Here is an 18,659-nt window from a genome sequence, read left to right as displayed (position 1 = left end):
TCATCCTCCTCCAATAACCCAACATCGGACTAGATTTATAACCGTTTTGCTTTTTTCTCAATCTTTCTTCAATCTAAGGTTGCTAAAAAAGGATTCCTTTCGGTAGTGATATATTTCTTATAGTATAGAGAACCCCAGCCACTGTTACATTTTATATCCTCAGATTTACTACCACTTTCCACCGGATTTGCATCACAAAATTGACTCAATCATGGGGCAAAATTTTGTTTTGGAATTGACTTCCAATGTAATTCCTGAATTGTGTTCAAATGAAGCCATAAAGTAATGTGAAATAGTACTAGGCTCTTTGTGCTACTTTGTGTCAAGGGGTACGTACCATAGATGTTACATAGAAGTTCCCATGCCCCACCCAGGTATTTTGATGCTAATCCCTATCTACTGTTATTAGTCGAAAGGGATTCGCATAACATAATTACACCTCTTTGAAGTATGTGTACCCATACAATGTGGAAAAATATTCAACCTTGTCGAACAAACTGAAGGGTGCCCGTCCAGTACAAAATGGGTGTTTGGCATCATGTAAACACTATCGTGCGAGGGTGTGTGTGTTAGCGTAAATCAGCGGCTAGGGGAAAGAGCAGCAGAACAAAATCATTTTTAAGTTTTAGCATTAACAATACAGCAGCACTAAAGGACAAAATAGTGATACATTTAGGTCTCACATAACTTTTACTGAGTCTCCAGCCCCTTGAACGCCTGTACGAATCCAAACACATGTTATATGCCAGGATACCACGGTTATGAGAAGACACCCACCCCAACTATGTCCTCCCCATCAGATTCCCCACTTTTGGTATCCTTGCCATCAGAAGAGGTTATGGCTACTTCTGGATCTAAAAACCTATCAGACAGGTCCTTCCAAACAGCAAGATCCTCTATTGTTTCTTCATCAGACCTGGCAATTCACATGTGAGCTTGCTCCTCTATGGACCATTCTAACACATCGCTACCACAAATAGTAAATTCAGGTGCCCTCCTACCCATCCAGTGTTACAGCTATGCGACGCCTGGCATGACCTAGTGTCAAGTGCAGAAATGTTTACGACATCTTCCTGCCCCTCAGACTTTTCCCATTACCGAGAAGACCGCTCGCTGTGTGTGTAAAAGGTATACGGACGGTCCTCTGAATCTACTACTACCCAGGTCCAGAATTCCTGGACCTCCCTGCAGTGCAAAGCTAAGTGCATGAAGTCCTCCCCATCACAACCACATCTGGGGCAAGTATCTGAAAGCGTTGCAAATGTTTGGTACATGAGCTCAGGGGTAAGATAAATCCTATGTAGAAAATTACAATGCCGCAGCTAGAAGCGAGCATTACAGGACACAGTATCAGAGAAATCATTGACTAGCAACCATTCCATCTCTGTAAGCAGAGTACCCAGATCCATGTCCAAGACCAATCACGACCCGGGGGGGAGGGCAGACCTGCCGCATCAGAACGCATGGCTTTGTACAATTGTGTAATCAAGCAGAAGCCCACATCACATGACAGGAGTACTCCAAGTGTTTGTGTAGTGGCAGGAGCGGGTAGGTAGGTCAGTCATGTTACCCTGGCCACCTCTGGCAGTTCCACGTAAACAAATGACTGGTCCAAAGAGAAAATACAAGCTGGGCCTCCTCGAATCTGAGAAAGCTATTGCCTGGATATAGGTCCCCAAGGAGTTCACACCCACCATCGGGCCACGTTTGAAATTACAGTGTCAGCCATGCATCTAACCGGCATTAGGATCCAGAGCGGAAGCTCCCAGTGTAAAGGGGCTCGCTTCAGTAGCGTCCGTACAAAACTATGCCAGAGTATCTTACTTTTTGCTGGACTTCCAAGGTTAGTCCTGCAGCTTCCATGAGGGGTTCGGGCAAGTGGACAACATCCACTTTGCCAGCCAGTAAGCACTTTTCCAATTATCAGCCGGGTCAAACCACTGCTCCGCGTGTTGCAGCTGGGCCACAGTAGCACCATATCGTAATAAAGATGGTGCTGTGGTGCTCTCCTTTTCAAACAACACAGAAAGGCAACTTTGGTTATTGCTCTGTGTTGCATGAAAACTTGGTAAATCTGTCCAGACATACCTCCAAATGAAGCACTCTTAACGTATAGTGCCTACCAGTATAGGTGCCTTGTGACTCCTAGACCTCAATTTCTTATGCAACATTTGCTATACATTGATTTCCACATTAATTTTCGCTTTGTAATATATTTGTGTGTGATGTGAAGCGCTCTGACACACCACATTGGTATGAGTAGCGCTCTAAACGAAATAAAGTAAATGTGAGAGAGGTCTAAGAGATGAGGGGCACCATTAGAGGGTGGGAGTGAGGGAACCCGTGGAGAAGAATGTCATTAAGGCCAGGTTGTGGGGGGGGGGTCAACAAAGTTTGCTGCACTTGGTACCAGCCCTACTAACTTGCTTTGGAGTAGGCAATATTTATCTTTTGCCTGCTCTTTCTTCCGTCTCATTTGTTTTCTTCTTCTTCATTGACCTTCCTTCTTTTTCCAGTGTAAGTTCCTCCCTTGGATCACAGCATCTTTACCATCCTTTAGATTGTATGACTTGTATCCTTCCATAGTTCACATTTGGGAACTACTTTTTTTCTCCGAGTACTCTGTGGGTTTTCTTGTGTTCTCCCATTCATATCTCTGCTACCCCAGTGCTTTGTGTTTCCCCCTACCTCATCTATAAAAGCACAGCAAAACATATGGCTGTGCCAGATTCGATTTAAGACCAGACTTGTTGGTCTGGTTTTCCTTTAGCCCCTGCTGCAACATGTTGCATGAAATCCCAGGCCGTGGCTCACAAAGGCAGTGTTTATTACGCTGAGGGAGGGGCAGGCTCTTGCACTCACTCAGCCTGCATTTGAGGCAGAAGGAAATGTTTTTTCTCCCACAGGACCATAATTCAGATCCCGGTCTGCTGCAAAGTATTACATGGCTGGAGCGTTTTTTCGAGTTCCAAGTCATGTGGAAAGTAAATGGCAAAGTTTCCTTTAAATTTTGACTCTACCTCAGGTAGCTGTTACATTCTTTTACAATTCTGGAAGTGGTCCACTGTGTTATTTTTAAGATGGATTACGTGCAAGAGGCTTGTTAAAATCTCCTTCTCCTGCATGAAATTTGGAAAATAAACCATTTGTTTTGTAAAAATCGAAACTATTGAATTTAGTGCTCAGTTTTGAGACACCGATAGATACATCCTTGCTTTTGTTTTACTATTTTTAGCAGTGCTTTACAAGCAAGCATTGGCAGTGCTCTCTGCGTTAACACAACAAACAAGAGACCTGTTGGTTTTGCCAATGCTTGTTCACATATATTTCTAACTTAATTTATTGAATTAACCGAAGTGGGAACCGTTTTCCCCCTTTTATCCAGTATTGGGGTATCTTTCATAGATTCACATGCCTGAATCATTCCCAGTTGCCGAGGCGGGAGTCCCATGGTACATAAAAAAGCAGTGCCAAAAGTAAATTATAGTAGTAGACCCTAAATACAGGCCTGAGGCCTAGATTGCAGTAGCCTATCTACCTCATTATGCTGAAAAAACCCATGTTTTTGCCACAACCAATCAGCTCTCGGCACCCTCTAGAACTCTCTCTGCACATCCAGTTCTCCTCCGATTTTCACCGCACGTCGTGTGGAAGGGAGTCTCCCTGAGTGCCTACTCAGTTTTTCCTTCAGGATGTCCGACAGGAAGGCCTTGCAGGACATGCGACAAAAAGAGAGTCCATGTTGATGATCAACATAAGGACTGTATTCATTGCCTCTATCCTACTCATGAGGCACAGAATTGTAAGATTTGACGAACCTTCCCTTCTAAAACCCCAAGGGATAGGGAGGCTAGAGTCCTGTTATGTCTCAAATCTTCTAAAGCTGATGATGATGATGATGATGCAGCTTCAACATCAAGCAAGAGAGCAAGATCTCAGGAATCGTCAAGTGAGGGGAGAAAACAATTGAAAAGCTTCCACTCCACTCCTGGTCATTATCAAAGATCTCCTTCTGCTTCTTCAGGACCTTCTACTCTAAAGGAATTTAAGAAACCCAAAACCATGAGTAAAAGCTGCTCTGACTCTTCAGCTTTCTCTGTATCTACAATAACATCTTCAGCGCCATCGTCAACGGCTACTGCTTCTACTACTGATATCGCCTCACCAATCCTGTCAACTAGGATTTCCATCGTGGCTAAAAGGACCATCGTCAACGAGACGTCGATGAGAACCTCTTTGTCGAAGCATTCGTCGAAGAGAACCCCGTCGACGGCATCTTCGTTGTCGTCGGCGAAGTCATCATCCATGCCGTCGCCGACAACTGCCCCGTCGACGAAGAAGTTCAGCCCGTCGACGCCGATCCCGTCGACGACGAGCCCTCCGTCGACGACGAGTCCGTCGACGATGCCTCCGTCGACGTCGAGTCCTCCGTTGACGTAGAGTCAGTCAACGATGCCTCCGTCGACATCGAGTCCGTAGAATCCGTCGACGATGCCCCCGTCGACGACGGAAAAGAGCCCATTAACAGCTGTACCATCTACAGCACTGGCAACAACTTCAAATAAATCTATACCAGCGATGCAGACATTTTCAACGACTGTTGCATCCAAGTGTTTCCAGCTCAGATCTTTCCAGAGACAGGAATACTCGTATATCTCGCCACTTACGCCTTCTCACCTCTTGGACACTTACGCTCAGGATGAAGAAGGAGATTATGATGATGACGAGAATGAAGGAGGCTTTGGAGTAGCTCGCCATCCTTCTGACCTAGTTATAAAATGTCAAGACGACGATGAGGAGGATTGCATTGCGGACTATTATCAGGAGGACATTGTGGTTCCTCATCACGCAAGTTATACACGGACTGCAGATACCAGCCATCTGCCCTCATTCAGGACCTGAAGGCCATGTTGGCTGACTACAGGCAGCGATTTCCACCGCAGCAGGTCATTTCACCACCTACTTCTGCGGCAGGACCAGACCTGATACCTCAGCCTCAAACTCCAGCACCCATGTCTCCGGTCACAGACACACACCAGCCTGCTCCGTCTCCTCGTACGCCTGATATGTCCTCGGACGAAGAGGTAGAAGGAGAACTTCCTGAGAATCCTCCCTTAGATCCGTGGGATTCATACATTATCCCCATGCCATCTCCGCCTACTCCACAGCCATCTGAATCACCACCTGAGGACATAGGTGGATTCTACAATCTCATTCAAAGCGCCTCGATAAGGTTCAAGCTTCCAGTTAAAGTAGAACAATCTGATTGTTTTCTACCTGATTTTAAGGAGGACACTAGAAAAATGTCCAGAGCAATTCCAATAATTGATTACATCTGGAAAGAAGGCATCAAAATAATGAAGAATCCTGCTTCTGTGCCAGTCGTGCTACCATGGATTGATAAAAAGTATTGCGCACCATCCGACAGTCCGTCTTGCCTTGTGGGTCACCCGAGACCAGACTCGGTTATTTGGCAGGCTGCACAGCAGAGGTAAAAAAATCCAGCTACGCCCATCACTACTCCTCCGGATAAGGAGGGACGTCGCCTTGACCTTATCGGTAAGAAGTTTTCGACCATGGCTGCCGCCTCTATCAGGGCAGCAAATTCGTTGGCGATCATAGGGCTCTATGGTCGCCAAATGTGGTCGTAGATGACAGCTTTCATTGATTTGATCCCTGAAGACAACCGAGCAGGAGCTCGCAAAATTTTGATGGACGGTGAACGCGCAGCCTCAGAGACTATCGACTGCGCCCTAGATATCGCCAACACGAATTTCAGGCAGTTGGCTGGAGCCGCCGTCCTCAGGCGCCAGGGTTGGCTGAAAGATACCACCTTCAGACCAGAGGTTCAGTTAAAGATCTTAGACATGGCCTACGACGGCGAGTCTCTTTTTGGCAAGCACATTGACGATGCCCTCCAGGCAATCAAGACGGACACGGATACCACTAAGTCTTTAAGTTCCCTGCAGTTTAAACAAGGCTCTTACAGAGGGGCTAGAGGACGTGGCTACTCCTCTAGAGGAAATTACCATCAGCAGGGCAGGCAATACCAATCACACTACCGTCAAGATTATAATTCTTCTTACCGTCAACCAAATACGGCTGGTTTCTCTCGCCAAGGAGGCTGCAGCCGCTTCAACAATCAAGGGCGAGAGACTCACAAGAACAAGTGAGTTCAACCGGGGCGCCATCCGCATCCTCTCCCCTTCCTGTGGGCGCGAAAATATATTTTTTCCATCAACAGTGGCAGAAAATTACCTCCATCAGTGGGTGTAAGATCTGGTACAGCATGGACACACCCTAGAATTTGTTACCAAGCCGCCAACTGTTCCCCCCAAGGGACCCTTTCCCCCCTCGTCTAAACTTATTGTTCAAGGAGGTTCAAACCATGCTCCTCAAGAACGCCATAGAAAAAGTCCCGCTTCAGCAGAGAGGAACAGGTTTCTACTCCCGATTTTTCCTTATAAAAAAGAAATCTGGGAATAGCGACCAATTCTAGACCTGCGCAGCCTCAACAAGTTCCTCAAGAAGCAGGTGTTTCGTATGGTCACTCTTTCAGAGACCCTAAATTGTCTGAACGAAGGAGATTTTTTGGCCTCCTTAGACATGGAGGACGCATACTTCCACATCCCCATCCATTCCAAGCATCGAAATTATCTCTGATTCACTGTGGCTGGCACCCACTGTCAATTCAAGGTTCTACCGTTCGACCTCAAATCGGCACCAAGAATATTCACAAAGTGCCTGGCCCCGGTAGCAGCAACGTTACGCTCTTGGGAAATCCAAGTATTCCCGTACTTTGACGACTGGTTACTCAAGGGCCCTTCATTAAACAGTGTTCAGGATGCCATGACAAGCTGTCGTGCTCTCTTTGCTTCTCTGGGTCTAACGGTAAATTTAAGCAAATCCCAACTACGTCCATAACAAGTCCTGCCTTTCTTAGGAGCACGTCTGGACACAATAAAATGCAAGGCATTCTTATCGCAGGAGAGACAACTCCGTTTGCAGAAATTGGCAATCCAGGTGTCAAAAAGAAAGTCGCTTTCGGTTCGACTGTTTGCTTCCCTCCTGGGAATGTGTTCATCGGCCATAAACCTCATCCCTTTGGCACGCCTCAAAATGCGACCTCTGCAGGAAGAGCTGCATCATCTATGGAAACAGGCAACAGGTTCCTTCGAGGACATTATCAAAGTCACTCCGCGCATGGTCAGCGCTCTTCAGTGGTGGTCACAGTTGCACAATCTGAAGCAAGGACTATCATTCATTCAGACGCCTCCAGACTTCATACTGACAACGGATGCGTCCATGGAGGGATGGGGAGGTCATCTTCAAGATCTGCAAGTCCGAGGCAGGTGGACTCCAGAATAAAGACAGCCTCACATCAACAGTCTGGAGTTGAGGGCCATCTTCCTTTCTCTGCAAGCATTTCTCCTCAGAATCGCAGGATTTTCGGTGTAGGGCCTAACCGACAATACCACCAGCATGTTCTATGTGAACAAGCAGGGAGGAACAAGATTTATGACTCTGTCACACAAGCTCAAGAGTTATGGGACTGGGTTACACTTCGCAACATAATTCTCAGGGCAGAGCATGTCAAAGGCCTACACAATACACTGGCGGACAAACTCAGCAGATCCCTGTCAGATTGCCACGAGTGGGAGTTGGACCAAACTCAATTGCACAAGGTGTTCCAGACTTGGGGCAAACCAATGTTGGACTTGTTCGCAATACAGCAGAACAAAAAATGCCGATTTTACGCTAGCAGGGATCCTCAACAGGCATCAAGGGGGAATGCCCTGTTCATGCGATAGTCAGGGATTTATGCTGACGCTTTTTCCCCGATCCCGTTAATACCAAAGGTGTTGCGGAAGATGAAGTTCGAGAGTTGCTGACTAATACTGATTGCTCCAAGATGGCCACGCCAGTATTGGTTTCAGGAGCTAATGTTGTTATCCCAAGATCGTCCAATTCGCCTTCTTCCGTCTCCAACACTACTGTCATGGAACGAGGGACAGATTCTTCACCCAGATCCTCAATCTCTAAAACTGCACGCATGGCTCGTGATTTCTTAGTTTCAACACCTTCAGATCCCGCAGGATTGCAGGGATATCTTAAGGAAGTCTCGAGCTCAAAGCACATTGAAAACTTACCGTCTAAAATGGAAGAGGTTTTGCTCCTGGTGTGTCTTCAATAGTGTACACCCGATTGAGGCTCCAGCAGAGGAAGTTCTTCCTTATCTGCTGCACTTAGCTCGTTCTGGCCGTTCTTTTTCATCAATAAAGATTCACCTAGCGGCTCTGTCCAGATTCAGGAAGGTGTCTAACATTCCTTCACTATGTTAGTCATCTCTAATTAAACAATTCATGAGAGGACTGTTCCGAGCTTATCCTCCGATTTGGCACCCCCATCGGAATGGGAACTTAATACGGTTCTTTCACAGCTCATGAAGCATCCATTCGAACCTATTCATAAAGCCGAAACCAAATACCTTACATGGAAAGTTGCCTTACTCCTAGCTTTGACATTAGCTAGAAGAGTGAGTGAGATACAAGCGTTCACTATTAAGGAACCCTTCCTACATTTCTCACAGGATTGCGTCACCCTTCGAGCGAACCCATCATTTATACCTAAGGTTCCCTCAATTCCATTTAAATGAACCAGTCAGACTGAAAGTCCTCTTTCAAATCCTACTACACCAGCAGAAAGAACGCTGCACTCCCTGGACATCAAATGTTGTCTAAAGTTCTACTTACAGAGAACAAAAAGCTTCAGAAAATCTGATCAATTATTAGTGGCCTACGGCCAGACTACATTGGGAACAGCGGTCACCAAGGCTACTATTTCCAGATGGATAGCATCAGCGATCCAATTCTGCCATACCAAGTCACACAGACCATTGACAAGAAATGTTAAAGCACATTCTACAAGAACTGTAGCAGCGTCTACAGCGTTATTTGCAGGAGAGACCCTTGAGGACATCTGCTGTGCTGCGACATGGAAGAATGTCCACACATTCACCAGACATTACTGCCTGCAATCAACAAGCCAGCGAGATGCAGCAGTTGGTCAAGCTGTCTTACGACACCTCTTTGTTTAATGAAAACTTCAGGTAACATATGTTTGATGTTTTTATGTATTTCATTTGTAGATGGTCATTTCAATATGATTGCTACTATGTTAATATTACATGTCCATTCTAAGGTTTCTAACAAATGCATAAGATTCATAGTCATCTCTGTCTGTGACAATAAGATGGTATAGCATTGGTTAGGTTGTTGATGATGGTATTACTGGGAGTGTATCAGTATAAGTCTCCCACCAGCCGCAACAGACTATTACCTGGTATACTGATTGCTAGTCTGATTCAGGCATGTGAATCTATGAAAGATACCCCAATACTGGATAAGAAAACAAGTTACTTACCTGTAAATTCAGTTATCCAGTATTGATATCTTTCATAGATTCACATGCACCCACCCTCCTCCCCGGAGAGTCAGTTCTCTAGATTGGGATACTTATTCCCCACTTGTGCTAACGAAAATCTGAGGAGAACCGGCTCTGCAGAGAGGGTGCTGAGAGCTGATTGGTTGTGGCAAAAACTTAGATCTTTTCAGCATAATGAGGTAGATAGGCTACTGCAATCTAGGCCTCAGGGCTGTATTTAGGGCCTACTACTATAATTTACTTTTGGCACTGCTTTTTTATGTACTGTTGGACTCCCGCCTCGGCGACGGGGAATGATTCAGGCATGTGAATCTATGAAAGATACCAATACTGGATAACTGAAGTTACAGGTAAGTAACTTGTTTTCTTCTCCTTCCCTTATTTATGATTCTGCACCCTTTTTAGATCCTGTTAAACGTAATTACATAGCTGCTAGTTCTTTGAGGTATCTGAAGAATTTTTGGTATTATAAGTATTTATTCACAAATTGTTTGGACTCACTTGTGACCTGTGTATTTATAACTATGAAGAGCAACTGCTATAATCACGGTTCAGTCCTCTTTTTAGATCCCTTTAAACGTAATTAGAATGCCGCTAGTACCCGGAGGTATTTGAAGAATCATGGATATTTCGTGTACATTCTCATAAATTGTCACTTGAGATCCGTTTATTCATAATTATGATTGTTTTATTTGTTCCTTTTGTACTTTGTGAACGTTTTAAATAACCATACACAATAAAGTTCATTCATTCTTACATGTCGAGGTAGTTAAACCAGAAATAACATGTCCTCATTTGCAATGTCCCTATTCAAACCTCCCTTTTAATTAGATTTACAATGCTCCTTATTGGCAGAAATATTTACTGAAGACCATAAAATTGAGTTATTTATTGTAAAGCACACCTTTTATGAGGCAATAATATATATATTTGATCAAGTTGTTCTTTGATTTAAAGGAATTAAGACACTAGGAACCTGTTGGCCAAGACCTGCAAGACAATAGTTAGAGCCATACACACAAGTTTGAGCATATGGGAGTCCTGGATAAGTAGTGTCGCCATCTCTGACTGAACACCCACTGGAGACCCTGGGAGGGCATTCTGCCCCCTGGGCTGATACGGACTAATTGCTCCCCTCCTTCCATTCATTTTCTTGCACCCATTTGAGGGAGTCGTTGGGTGCCATTGTAGATCTGGTTTGATGTTGTCCACCTTGAGTGCTGTAAATGTGCTGCTACACGTTTACTACCCACTTTCCAGCATGTTGCTGCAGAGCCGCTGGGGCTACATACGTGACGGCATTGCTGGTCTTTGATTTTGTGTCTGTGGAAAACAAGGAAAATCAATAAAATGTGTTATAAAAAATATTTTGAAATATACTGCACTTGAAAAAGCTTTTCAAGGTTTTACCTATTTCACGTTGCTTAGATAAAACACATGAATGATGCAACTGAATAGCCTTTTTTATTGAAAATTTGATGTACAACATGATCAGCATACTTAAAAGATTATCCTAACTGTATCCATTTGCTTAAAAGGGAGTTGACCACCCATTATCTGAGCTTTCACTTCATTCTGTGCTGCAAGCTGTTAACATTTTGTTTATTTTTCACAGCCTTGTAAAGCTGTGAATGCCAAAGATGTGGACATCATGTATATCGAGCTAATTCAGCGCTGTAAACAAATGTATCTAACAGAAGCGGACACGGAAGACGATAATCTGTACCAGTTACCACACTTTCTTCAGTCCATCGCTAGCGTGATCCTCCACCTGGAGGCAGTAAGTAGAAGCCTTAAGTTTGCCATATTTTCATTGTTTTCTGCATGGTTGGCTTGTCCCTCCAAGCTTGTTAGAGGTCTCAGGAAGTAATGTGAAACAGTAATTATTTAACATTTGACCTTTAACATCGCAGTAATGTAGCACAGTTAATGGGGTAATAACACAGTATGGGATCAACACTATATACTTTATCACTTACTCTTGCTTGTTTTTCTTCTTCAATTAAGGTCTAACCTCCACTCTCAGCGCTTGCAAATTATGCTTGAATATTGACACTGCAGTTGCAAATGATGTAATTGCTGTTTCCTTCTTCAGCCCTTACGATTTAAGCAGAAATGTGTGTACAGAAAACACTGTTAGCAGAGCAAAGAGTTGGAACCCCTCGCTTTCTACATATTCAGCATAAATGGAAATCTAGCAGCAGTGAATAAATACATCAGGCCACATTATTTAGGTGTCTAATAATACACAGAAGCAAGTTTATGGAAACACAGCCCAGATTAGGTTTAATGGGTAGTCAAAGGAGTTAACCAACATTTCTGTCCGTAGAGCTATTACAGAGCGGCACATCGCTATAATTAATAAATGGGTACATGGTGCTCAGCAAGACCCGGCGTGCCGGAATGGTAAAGTGGCAGATGGGACCCGGGGGATACAGAAGGGCACTATATAATACACCACGTAAAAAATATCTCACTGGCCCACGACTATTACGATTGCTGTATGGCACTCCACCATGAGAAATTTAGGCTGGCACACTAAACTGACGCAAATGACGCCCCTTTGGCATGCCGATCTACTGGGCAACCTCATGAATAGTAAGGGGTTTGATAAATGGGACACCATTGGTCTATTGTGTGTGAGTGATTTGGTTAAAGGGGGGAAAATACTCACATTTGCAGAGTTGCAAAAAGAATACCAAATGTCTGCGTGTGAAATGTTTCGATACCTACAAATCCGCCATGCTTTGCAGACAATAACTACAGAGATGAATGACATCCCAGAATCCGCACCACTTGAAGATAGACTACCTGCTGACCCCATACACACTAAAGTAATTTCACTCACGTATAAGAAAATAATCAACAACTCACCAGATCCTCTGGTGAACCTGTATGCTCGCTGGCACGTAGACCTGGGGGAACTTGAGGATTGGTGTGAAGCACTATCCTCACCACAGGAGGTGGCCATACCGTCGCAACTGCAACTGGTTCAGCTCAAAATACTACACCGTGCCTATATATCATGTATCATCTTACTTAAGATGGGTCGCTTTACTGATGCGGACTGCATGCGGAGGTGTGGCGAGACAGGCTCATTTTTCAACACGATCTGGGACTGTCCCCGCATTCAAGGGTTTTGGGTCGCTGTACTTGGCGTGATTGAAGAGGTGTGTGGGAGTACCCAGCTCATGTCCACTAAGACCTGTTAATTTAACATTTGGGATGCCACTAACTTCAGGCGCACAGACCAAACATTGGGCGGTGGTAGGTTACGTGTGCAAAATGAATGGAATATAACACGTAAATGGTGAGTCCCAGAATTGCCAAGGATAATAGACTGGGAAAATTGGTTTTTTTTTAATTTAATGCGATTTTATATAGCGCGAACATTACGCGAAGGTGTCAGAGCGCTTTACATAAGAACCAGCTGCGATACATAAGGATTTAGGATTACATGCGTTACATAAAAGATACAAGCAAAAAAAAATTGCAAATGTACAAGTTATAAAGTCACACAGGGAAGAGATATAAACAGAAATAAATTGCACATGTGCAAGTAGTAAAGTCACTCAAGGAAGGGACACGAATGGATAAACTCTAAGAGAGTCACATAGGAATGGTAGAGAGCACAGAGGTCCACCGCATATACTAGTGATTTGAGCCATCTCTATATACACACATACACACATAGTAGACCCTCTCAGGTCAAGACCCAAAAAACCAGGAGAGCAGAGTTCCATCAAGTTGGGTCGGAGGGGGGACGCAGTAACAGCATTAAGGGTGGGTGGGAGGGATACAAGGGTATGGAGAAAAGGCAAATCAGAAAAGGGAAGAAACATTTGAGGTTCGTCAAGGGGGAAACTAGGGAGAAGGGTAAAGGACGAGGGAATGGACAAGATGGCGGGTCGGGGTCCAGAGAAAAGCGGCAGAGAACAGCAGCAAAATGGCGGCCAGGACATAAGTAAAGAAGTCCATGAGAGTGACCCAGTGAATATGAATTAGAGTGCCAAAAGAAGTCCGGGTGGGTACATAATTCAAAAAATCAAAGTCGGGAGCGGAGGTGTGTAGGCTCTGGTCCACTGGAGTAACGTCGCCGACAATCCAAATCAGCCGGTCGTGGCTCCAGCCCCTCCATAGCTGGGAAAAGTTCACTGGTTCCTCGCTCTTGCCTGGCTGCAACAGCACTTTGTTTGACTGCAACAGAAGTTGTTGGAGCGGGGGCACACGGGGGTAGAAGGGCTGAAAGAAGGCCGGGCTCAGCTGTCCTCACGCCTCCAGTCCCGGAAGCGGGGGCTGTGTGCTTAAACTCCTGGGTGGGGGCTCCTCCGCGAGAACGTCTGCGCCCATCCTGAGGGGGCCCAGACTTGGGTGTGCAGTGTGCACTGCCCTCTGAGGGTGGACCGAGTGAAGGAGGGATGAAAGGTTGCCCAGGCCCAGCAGGTGACAGGGAGGGAGCTCAGCTGCCCTGGACATGCTTCTTGCCGTGCGGCCTCCGAGGACACTCTGACCAGCCGGCATAACACGCGTCGCGATTCGGGCTATGGCTGTGATCTGGATGGGGCCCCCCCCTCAGCCCCGAGATTGTAGGCATTTACAGAATTTTAGAAAGTGGTTGCAGGCAGCACTCGGCGCTCCTGTCCTGCGGGTGGTGGACTGGACCAAACTGATCACACCGGCTGCCTGTACCCAGGATGGTGCGCCGCCTGCTTGTAGAGGACAACCTCGATCGCGAAGAGGGCGAGGCCCATCCTTGAGCTGCAACTGGCACGGGCGACTCTCCCGTTTGTATGCCCTCCCTCTTTCTCCTCACTTGCTCCTCCCGCTGGTCCCGGGCCTCGGCCCGCTCTACCTTCAGCCTGCAGAACACGCTGCTCGCCAGGGCCGCCTCGGGCCCGGCCGCCGCTGCCTCGAAGCTGCGACAGGTTGACAGGTGTATGCTGGCGGAGCGAGCAGTTTATGTAAATAGAGGATGCCCCAAAAAGTGGGATAACGTTTGGGGGAACTGGAATATGTACAGAGGGAATATTTGTATCTCTCCGACAGAATGGAGAGCGAGTTAACGGAATTGCAGTCCAGTGAACCTGAGTTGGGTGGGGGGGCGGGGAATGTACTACGTGGTATGTTTAATACCATGTCTGTATTATTTGTCGTGATCCGATGATATGCTATTTGTCTGTACCTGTATCATACTATGCAACTTGCAATAAAAAAGAGTTTTAAAAAAATCATTGCTGTCAGTGAGCCCACTCTGACTGGTCACATTGGTCCCAGGGTGACTTTGCCATGCCTGATTAACGGAGGTGGGTAGAAGTGGCTACGGCTCCAGCTCCACTAGTTAGGTGTTAGGACAGGCGCTATGGGGAGATGTGTGGGTCCTTTCCTTCTGGCCAGTGACCATTTGCTGTGTGCACCATTCTAGTGACCTCTGTAACTTCATCCTGCCCCTCCCTCTCCCCAGAGGAACATAGGCAGGTGGATGTAACCAGGTGTAGAGGTATGGTAGAGGTGAACTACCATACCTCTACACCTGGTTACATCCACAATCTGTCTTCTACCCCTGACTCTATCTCTAACTTCCAATCTATTCTATCCTTCATCAGGGACTGGATGAATTTCAACCACCTTAAACTCAATCCCGATAAAACGGAACTTGTGGTGACGGGTGGTTGCTCCAGTCCCTGGAATTCTCTCTTTTGGCCCCCCTCCTTTGGTTCTCCTCCTATCCCTGTTCCCTCTGTTAAGACTCTTGGCATCAAGCTAAACGATAAACTTACTATGCACTCCCAGATTGGTTCGGTGGTCTCTTCTTGCTTTCTTACTTTCTTACTCTCCGTACTATCCGCTCTATTTCTCGTTTCTTTTCTTTCTCTGCACTTAAACTAATTATGTCCGCACTGGTCCTGTCCCGCCTGGACTACGGGAACATCTTGTTCAATGGCATCCCTCAGTACAGCCTGCGTAAACTACAACTAGTGCAGAACCAGGCTGCTCGCCTTGCCTTCGGTCTTCCCAAATTCCACCATACCTCCCCCCTCCTGAAAACCCTCCACTGGCTCCCTGTGCGGGAACGCGCCTTGTTCAAACTAGGCTGCATGGCGTTTCAGGCCAGGACTGGCCTGGCCCCCCTCTTTATATCATCTGCCATCAAGGCCTATGTCCCTGGCAGAGACCTCCGCTCCTCGGCACTTCTTCTTTTATCAGTCCCCCGCTACCGGAAAAAAAAACAGGGTGGCTCGAAATTTTCCACTCTTGCCCCCATGTTCTGGAACTCTCTCCCCTTCCATCTTAGGTCCCTTACCCAGTATTCTAGTTTCCGCAAAGCTCTGAAGACCTTTTTATTTTCTCTGGCTTTTCCATTGTAAGCCCTGCTTGCCTTTCCAGTCGACGCCTTAGCAACTGCTCTTGCCCAGTTGGCTGCCTGCTACTTTAGCGCCAAGAAACCGTTCAGGTGTACGTTGCGCTTAACAAATATTTTAAACTTAAACTATAATTGCCAAATTGTGGTTTAAAGGCTGCAGGAGAATAGTGCTGTTGCTGTGCTTTTGAGGGAGGCACAGGTTCTAGTACAAGGGTCAGTTCGGTACCCAAGTTGTTACGGGCTACCATGAAACCAACAGCATGTTTGTTATGGTGCCCAGGGGCGTAGCTTCAGGAGGGGTGGGACACCCCCAAATCAATGCATTCTTGGCTTGTTAATTGGGTCTGGGGCCCTGAGTCGGGTCTGCCATCTGTCGGTTTTTCTCGCCGTGAGCCAAGAATGACATGGCAAATGTAAAACAAGATAACCTGGAATTATTCCAACTTCCCTGCTTTTCCAAGTTGTGTTTGTTCCTATGCAAATATGTTACTTCACACAGCCTCCTTTTTCATTATTTTCACATCTGAGCATGCTTTTGAATACTTAAGTTCAGGATGTACGCTGTACAATTACAGCGTATGTTAGATTTATTAGAACTAAAGTTGCTCCATTTATAATAAGAATCTAGGTCATTTTCAGGGTTTTCAAGACTTCTGACTTGTCTATTTTTTGTTTAATTCGGTTTATTGCATTTTTCGTTTATTAGTCCAGTTGTACTAGCTAAAAGTTAAAATGTTGTTACAATAATAACGGCTAGACAGGATACAATATACTGTTCTGTAGATAGGTTGCAAATTGAAGTAGTGTTTGAGGGAAACAGGGACCTACATATATGCCTCTAGTCATCAGAGGAATTGTTACTGCATACATAAGAATTACAATTCCATTGCATGTATTCATGAATTGCAGGAGATAACAGGCTGCACTGTAAGAAATGAAGTGTCTTTTCCTGAAACTAACTATAGTAGTATTAATAACTATCAAGGGCTCCGAACCCAAATCTTGCCTCCACGCAATCACTTTCATTTACAATCAGTTGTGAGGGCAGTAAAAGTATGTGAGTCTCAGTAGTTTAGTTAGATCCTGGAACATGATGCATGGCGTTAGGGCGTAGAGCCTCCCGGGCCTCCTCCTTTGAGAGGGGCTCACGGTGATCCACTTCTTACACCTCTTCCACCTCCATTGATGCCTCTCCGGGGGTTTCAGAAGTACTATGAATGGCAGTCTGTTGGTCAGCTGTGATGGTGTCCCAATTGGTCGCTCTGTGGTATTTACAAATTCCCAAAATCTTCTTCTTGTGTAGGGCAACACCCTCTGCCTGAGCCCCAGCAAAAAGAGATTACGTCCAGGCCGTAAGGGACGGGGTTCAGGCGATTTCCATCTGCGAGTGATGAGCCGTTTAGGCAAGAGTAGGCCCAAATCAAGAAAGCGGAATGTGGCTCTGCTTCTTGTCCCTATGATATACATCCTCTAGGGGATGTGTGAGGGCAACATAAACAGCCCTGCTGACTGTCTCATTCCAACACTCTGGCCCAGGCACTCTCCACCTTCTGGGAGAGCCTCTCCCCTCCCTCCTTTCCTCTAAGGAACATTAGCCCTAATTTGATATTCTGATTCTTGATAAGAGCACAGGCTTTTGGACCTCCCGAACTAGCTCCTTGTCCCCCCATTCACCCCTTTCACAAGGGGTCTCCTGTTTGATACGTTAAATCATGATGCTCTAATGAGAATGGACAGAGTTCTTCTCAATACCTCACCCAAGATTCAGTATAGAAATACCCCTTAGGTCAGGCAGAGGTCCTCTTACCCAGCAGCGCCAGTGCAGGGGCCTAGGGGGTTGTTGCTCTACTGACTTGTATCTTATTACACTGGTGGCATTGTAGTTGGGGGCAAGCCTTGAATGTTTCTAAAAACTATCACTACTAATTAAAAATATATCTATACAGTGATATGATCTGATGCGCTAAGTAGAAACACTTCCTTGTGTTAAACATACTTTTTTTAATTTTGAAGAGATTGTATAATGTTTTTTACATTATGTTTGTTGCACCGTATACATGCCAACCGTATTCATGGCTCAGCTTGAGCCAAGCAGATCCATAGCTCGGTTCTCACTATTATTTTTCCTACACACCATCCTTTAATTGTGACTCGAGCTTAATACGTGGGGGCATCAGTCACTTGATAAAATGATTTGTAAATGGTGAGGACTAGAAACATGGAGCCCTGCCCACATTCACTGATTTGCAAACGCCACTATCAAGACTTCTCGTAGCAGAGATGAAGAAGGTTGCGTGCAGTGAAAATACATTTAAAAGAAGTGATTCCTGGGTAGGGACCCCAGGCAGTTGTGTTGTATTTGATTGTAGTCCTGAAATCCTAGGGAGTACTACCAGGCCCAGGGGGGACGGGCAGGAGTGGTGTAATTTCAGAAGGGTTTTTGGGGTTTGACACCCCTCAAATGCATTCTTGGTTTGGTAGTTAGGTCTGGGAGTCCTGAGTTTGTTCTACTGTGTCTGTCTTTCTCATTGTTCTCATTTAACAAACAGTTTTAACTTGTTCATTTTTTGTATCAGAATCTTAAATATGCTATGTGACCAGTTTACTAAAAATAGTACATTTACACCCACAGAAATACTCTTTGATAGGGTGCAAATTTACTACTTTTTGGAATTCAGAAACATTGCCAGTAGTAAGCTTGGAAAGCTGCTCCAGTTTTAAGTTTTCAGTCATACTGCTGGTAATCAAACATCCAAAAGGTGATGGAATGAATACTTGCAAATAGACTAAACAGTGGCAATTGCTTAGGGTACCTTTCCTTCCCCTCGTTTGTTGTCCTCTGTTTCTATATAGA

The 18,659-nt window shown here is 45.5% G+C and overlaps 1 protein-coding gene across 1 annotated transcript in view; it reads left to right on the top strand.

The window, feature by feature from the left end:
- PRKDC (protein kinase, DNA-activated, catalytic subunit) overlaps window positions 1–18,659 on the top strand; it is a 2,818,033-nt gene that overhangs the window by 228,174 nt on the left and 2,571,200 nt on the right. Inside the window, exon 12 of the mRNA XM_086965729.1 lies at window positions 11,060–11,224. Coding sequence (XP_086821855.1) covers window positions 11,060–11,224 — 165 coding nt within the window. The remainder of the gene's footprint in view (window positions 1–11,059; window positions 11,225–18,659) is intronic.

Source organism: Lissotriton vulgaris, chromosome 4_1 (assembly GCF_964263255.1).
Source record: "Lissotriton vulgaris chromosome 4_1, aLisVul1.2, whole genome shotgun sequence".
Taxonomy (NCBI): domain Eukaryota; kingdom Metazoa; phylum Chordata; class Amphibia; order Caudata; family Salamandridae; genus Lissotriton; species Lissotriton vulgaris.
The sequence above is the reverse complement of the archived record's forward strand: the minus strand, read 5'-3'. Positions and strand labels throughout refer to the sequence as shown.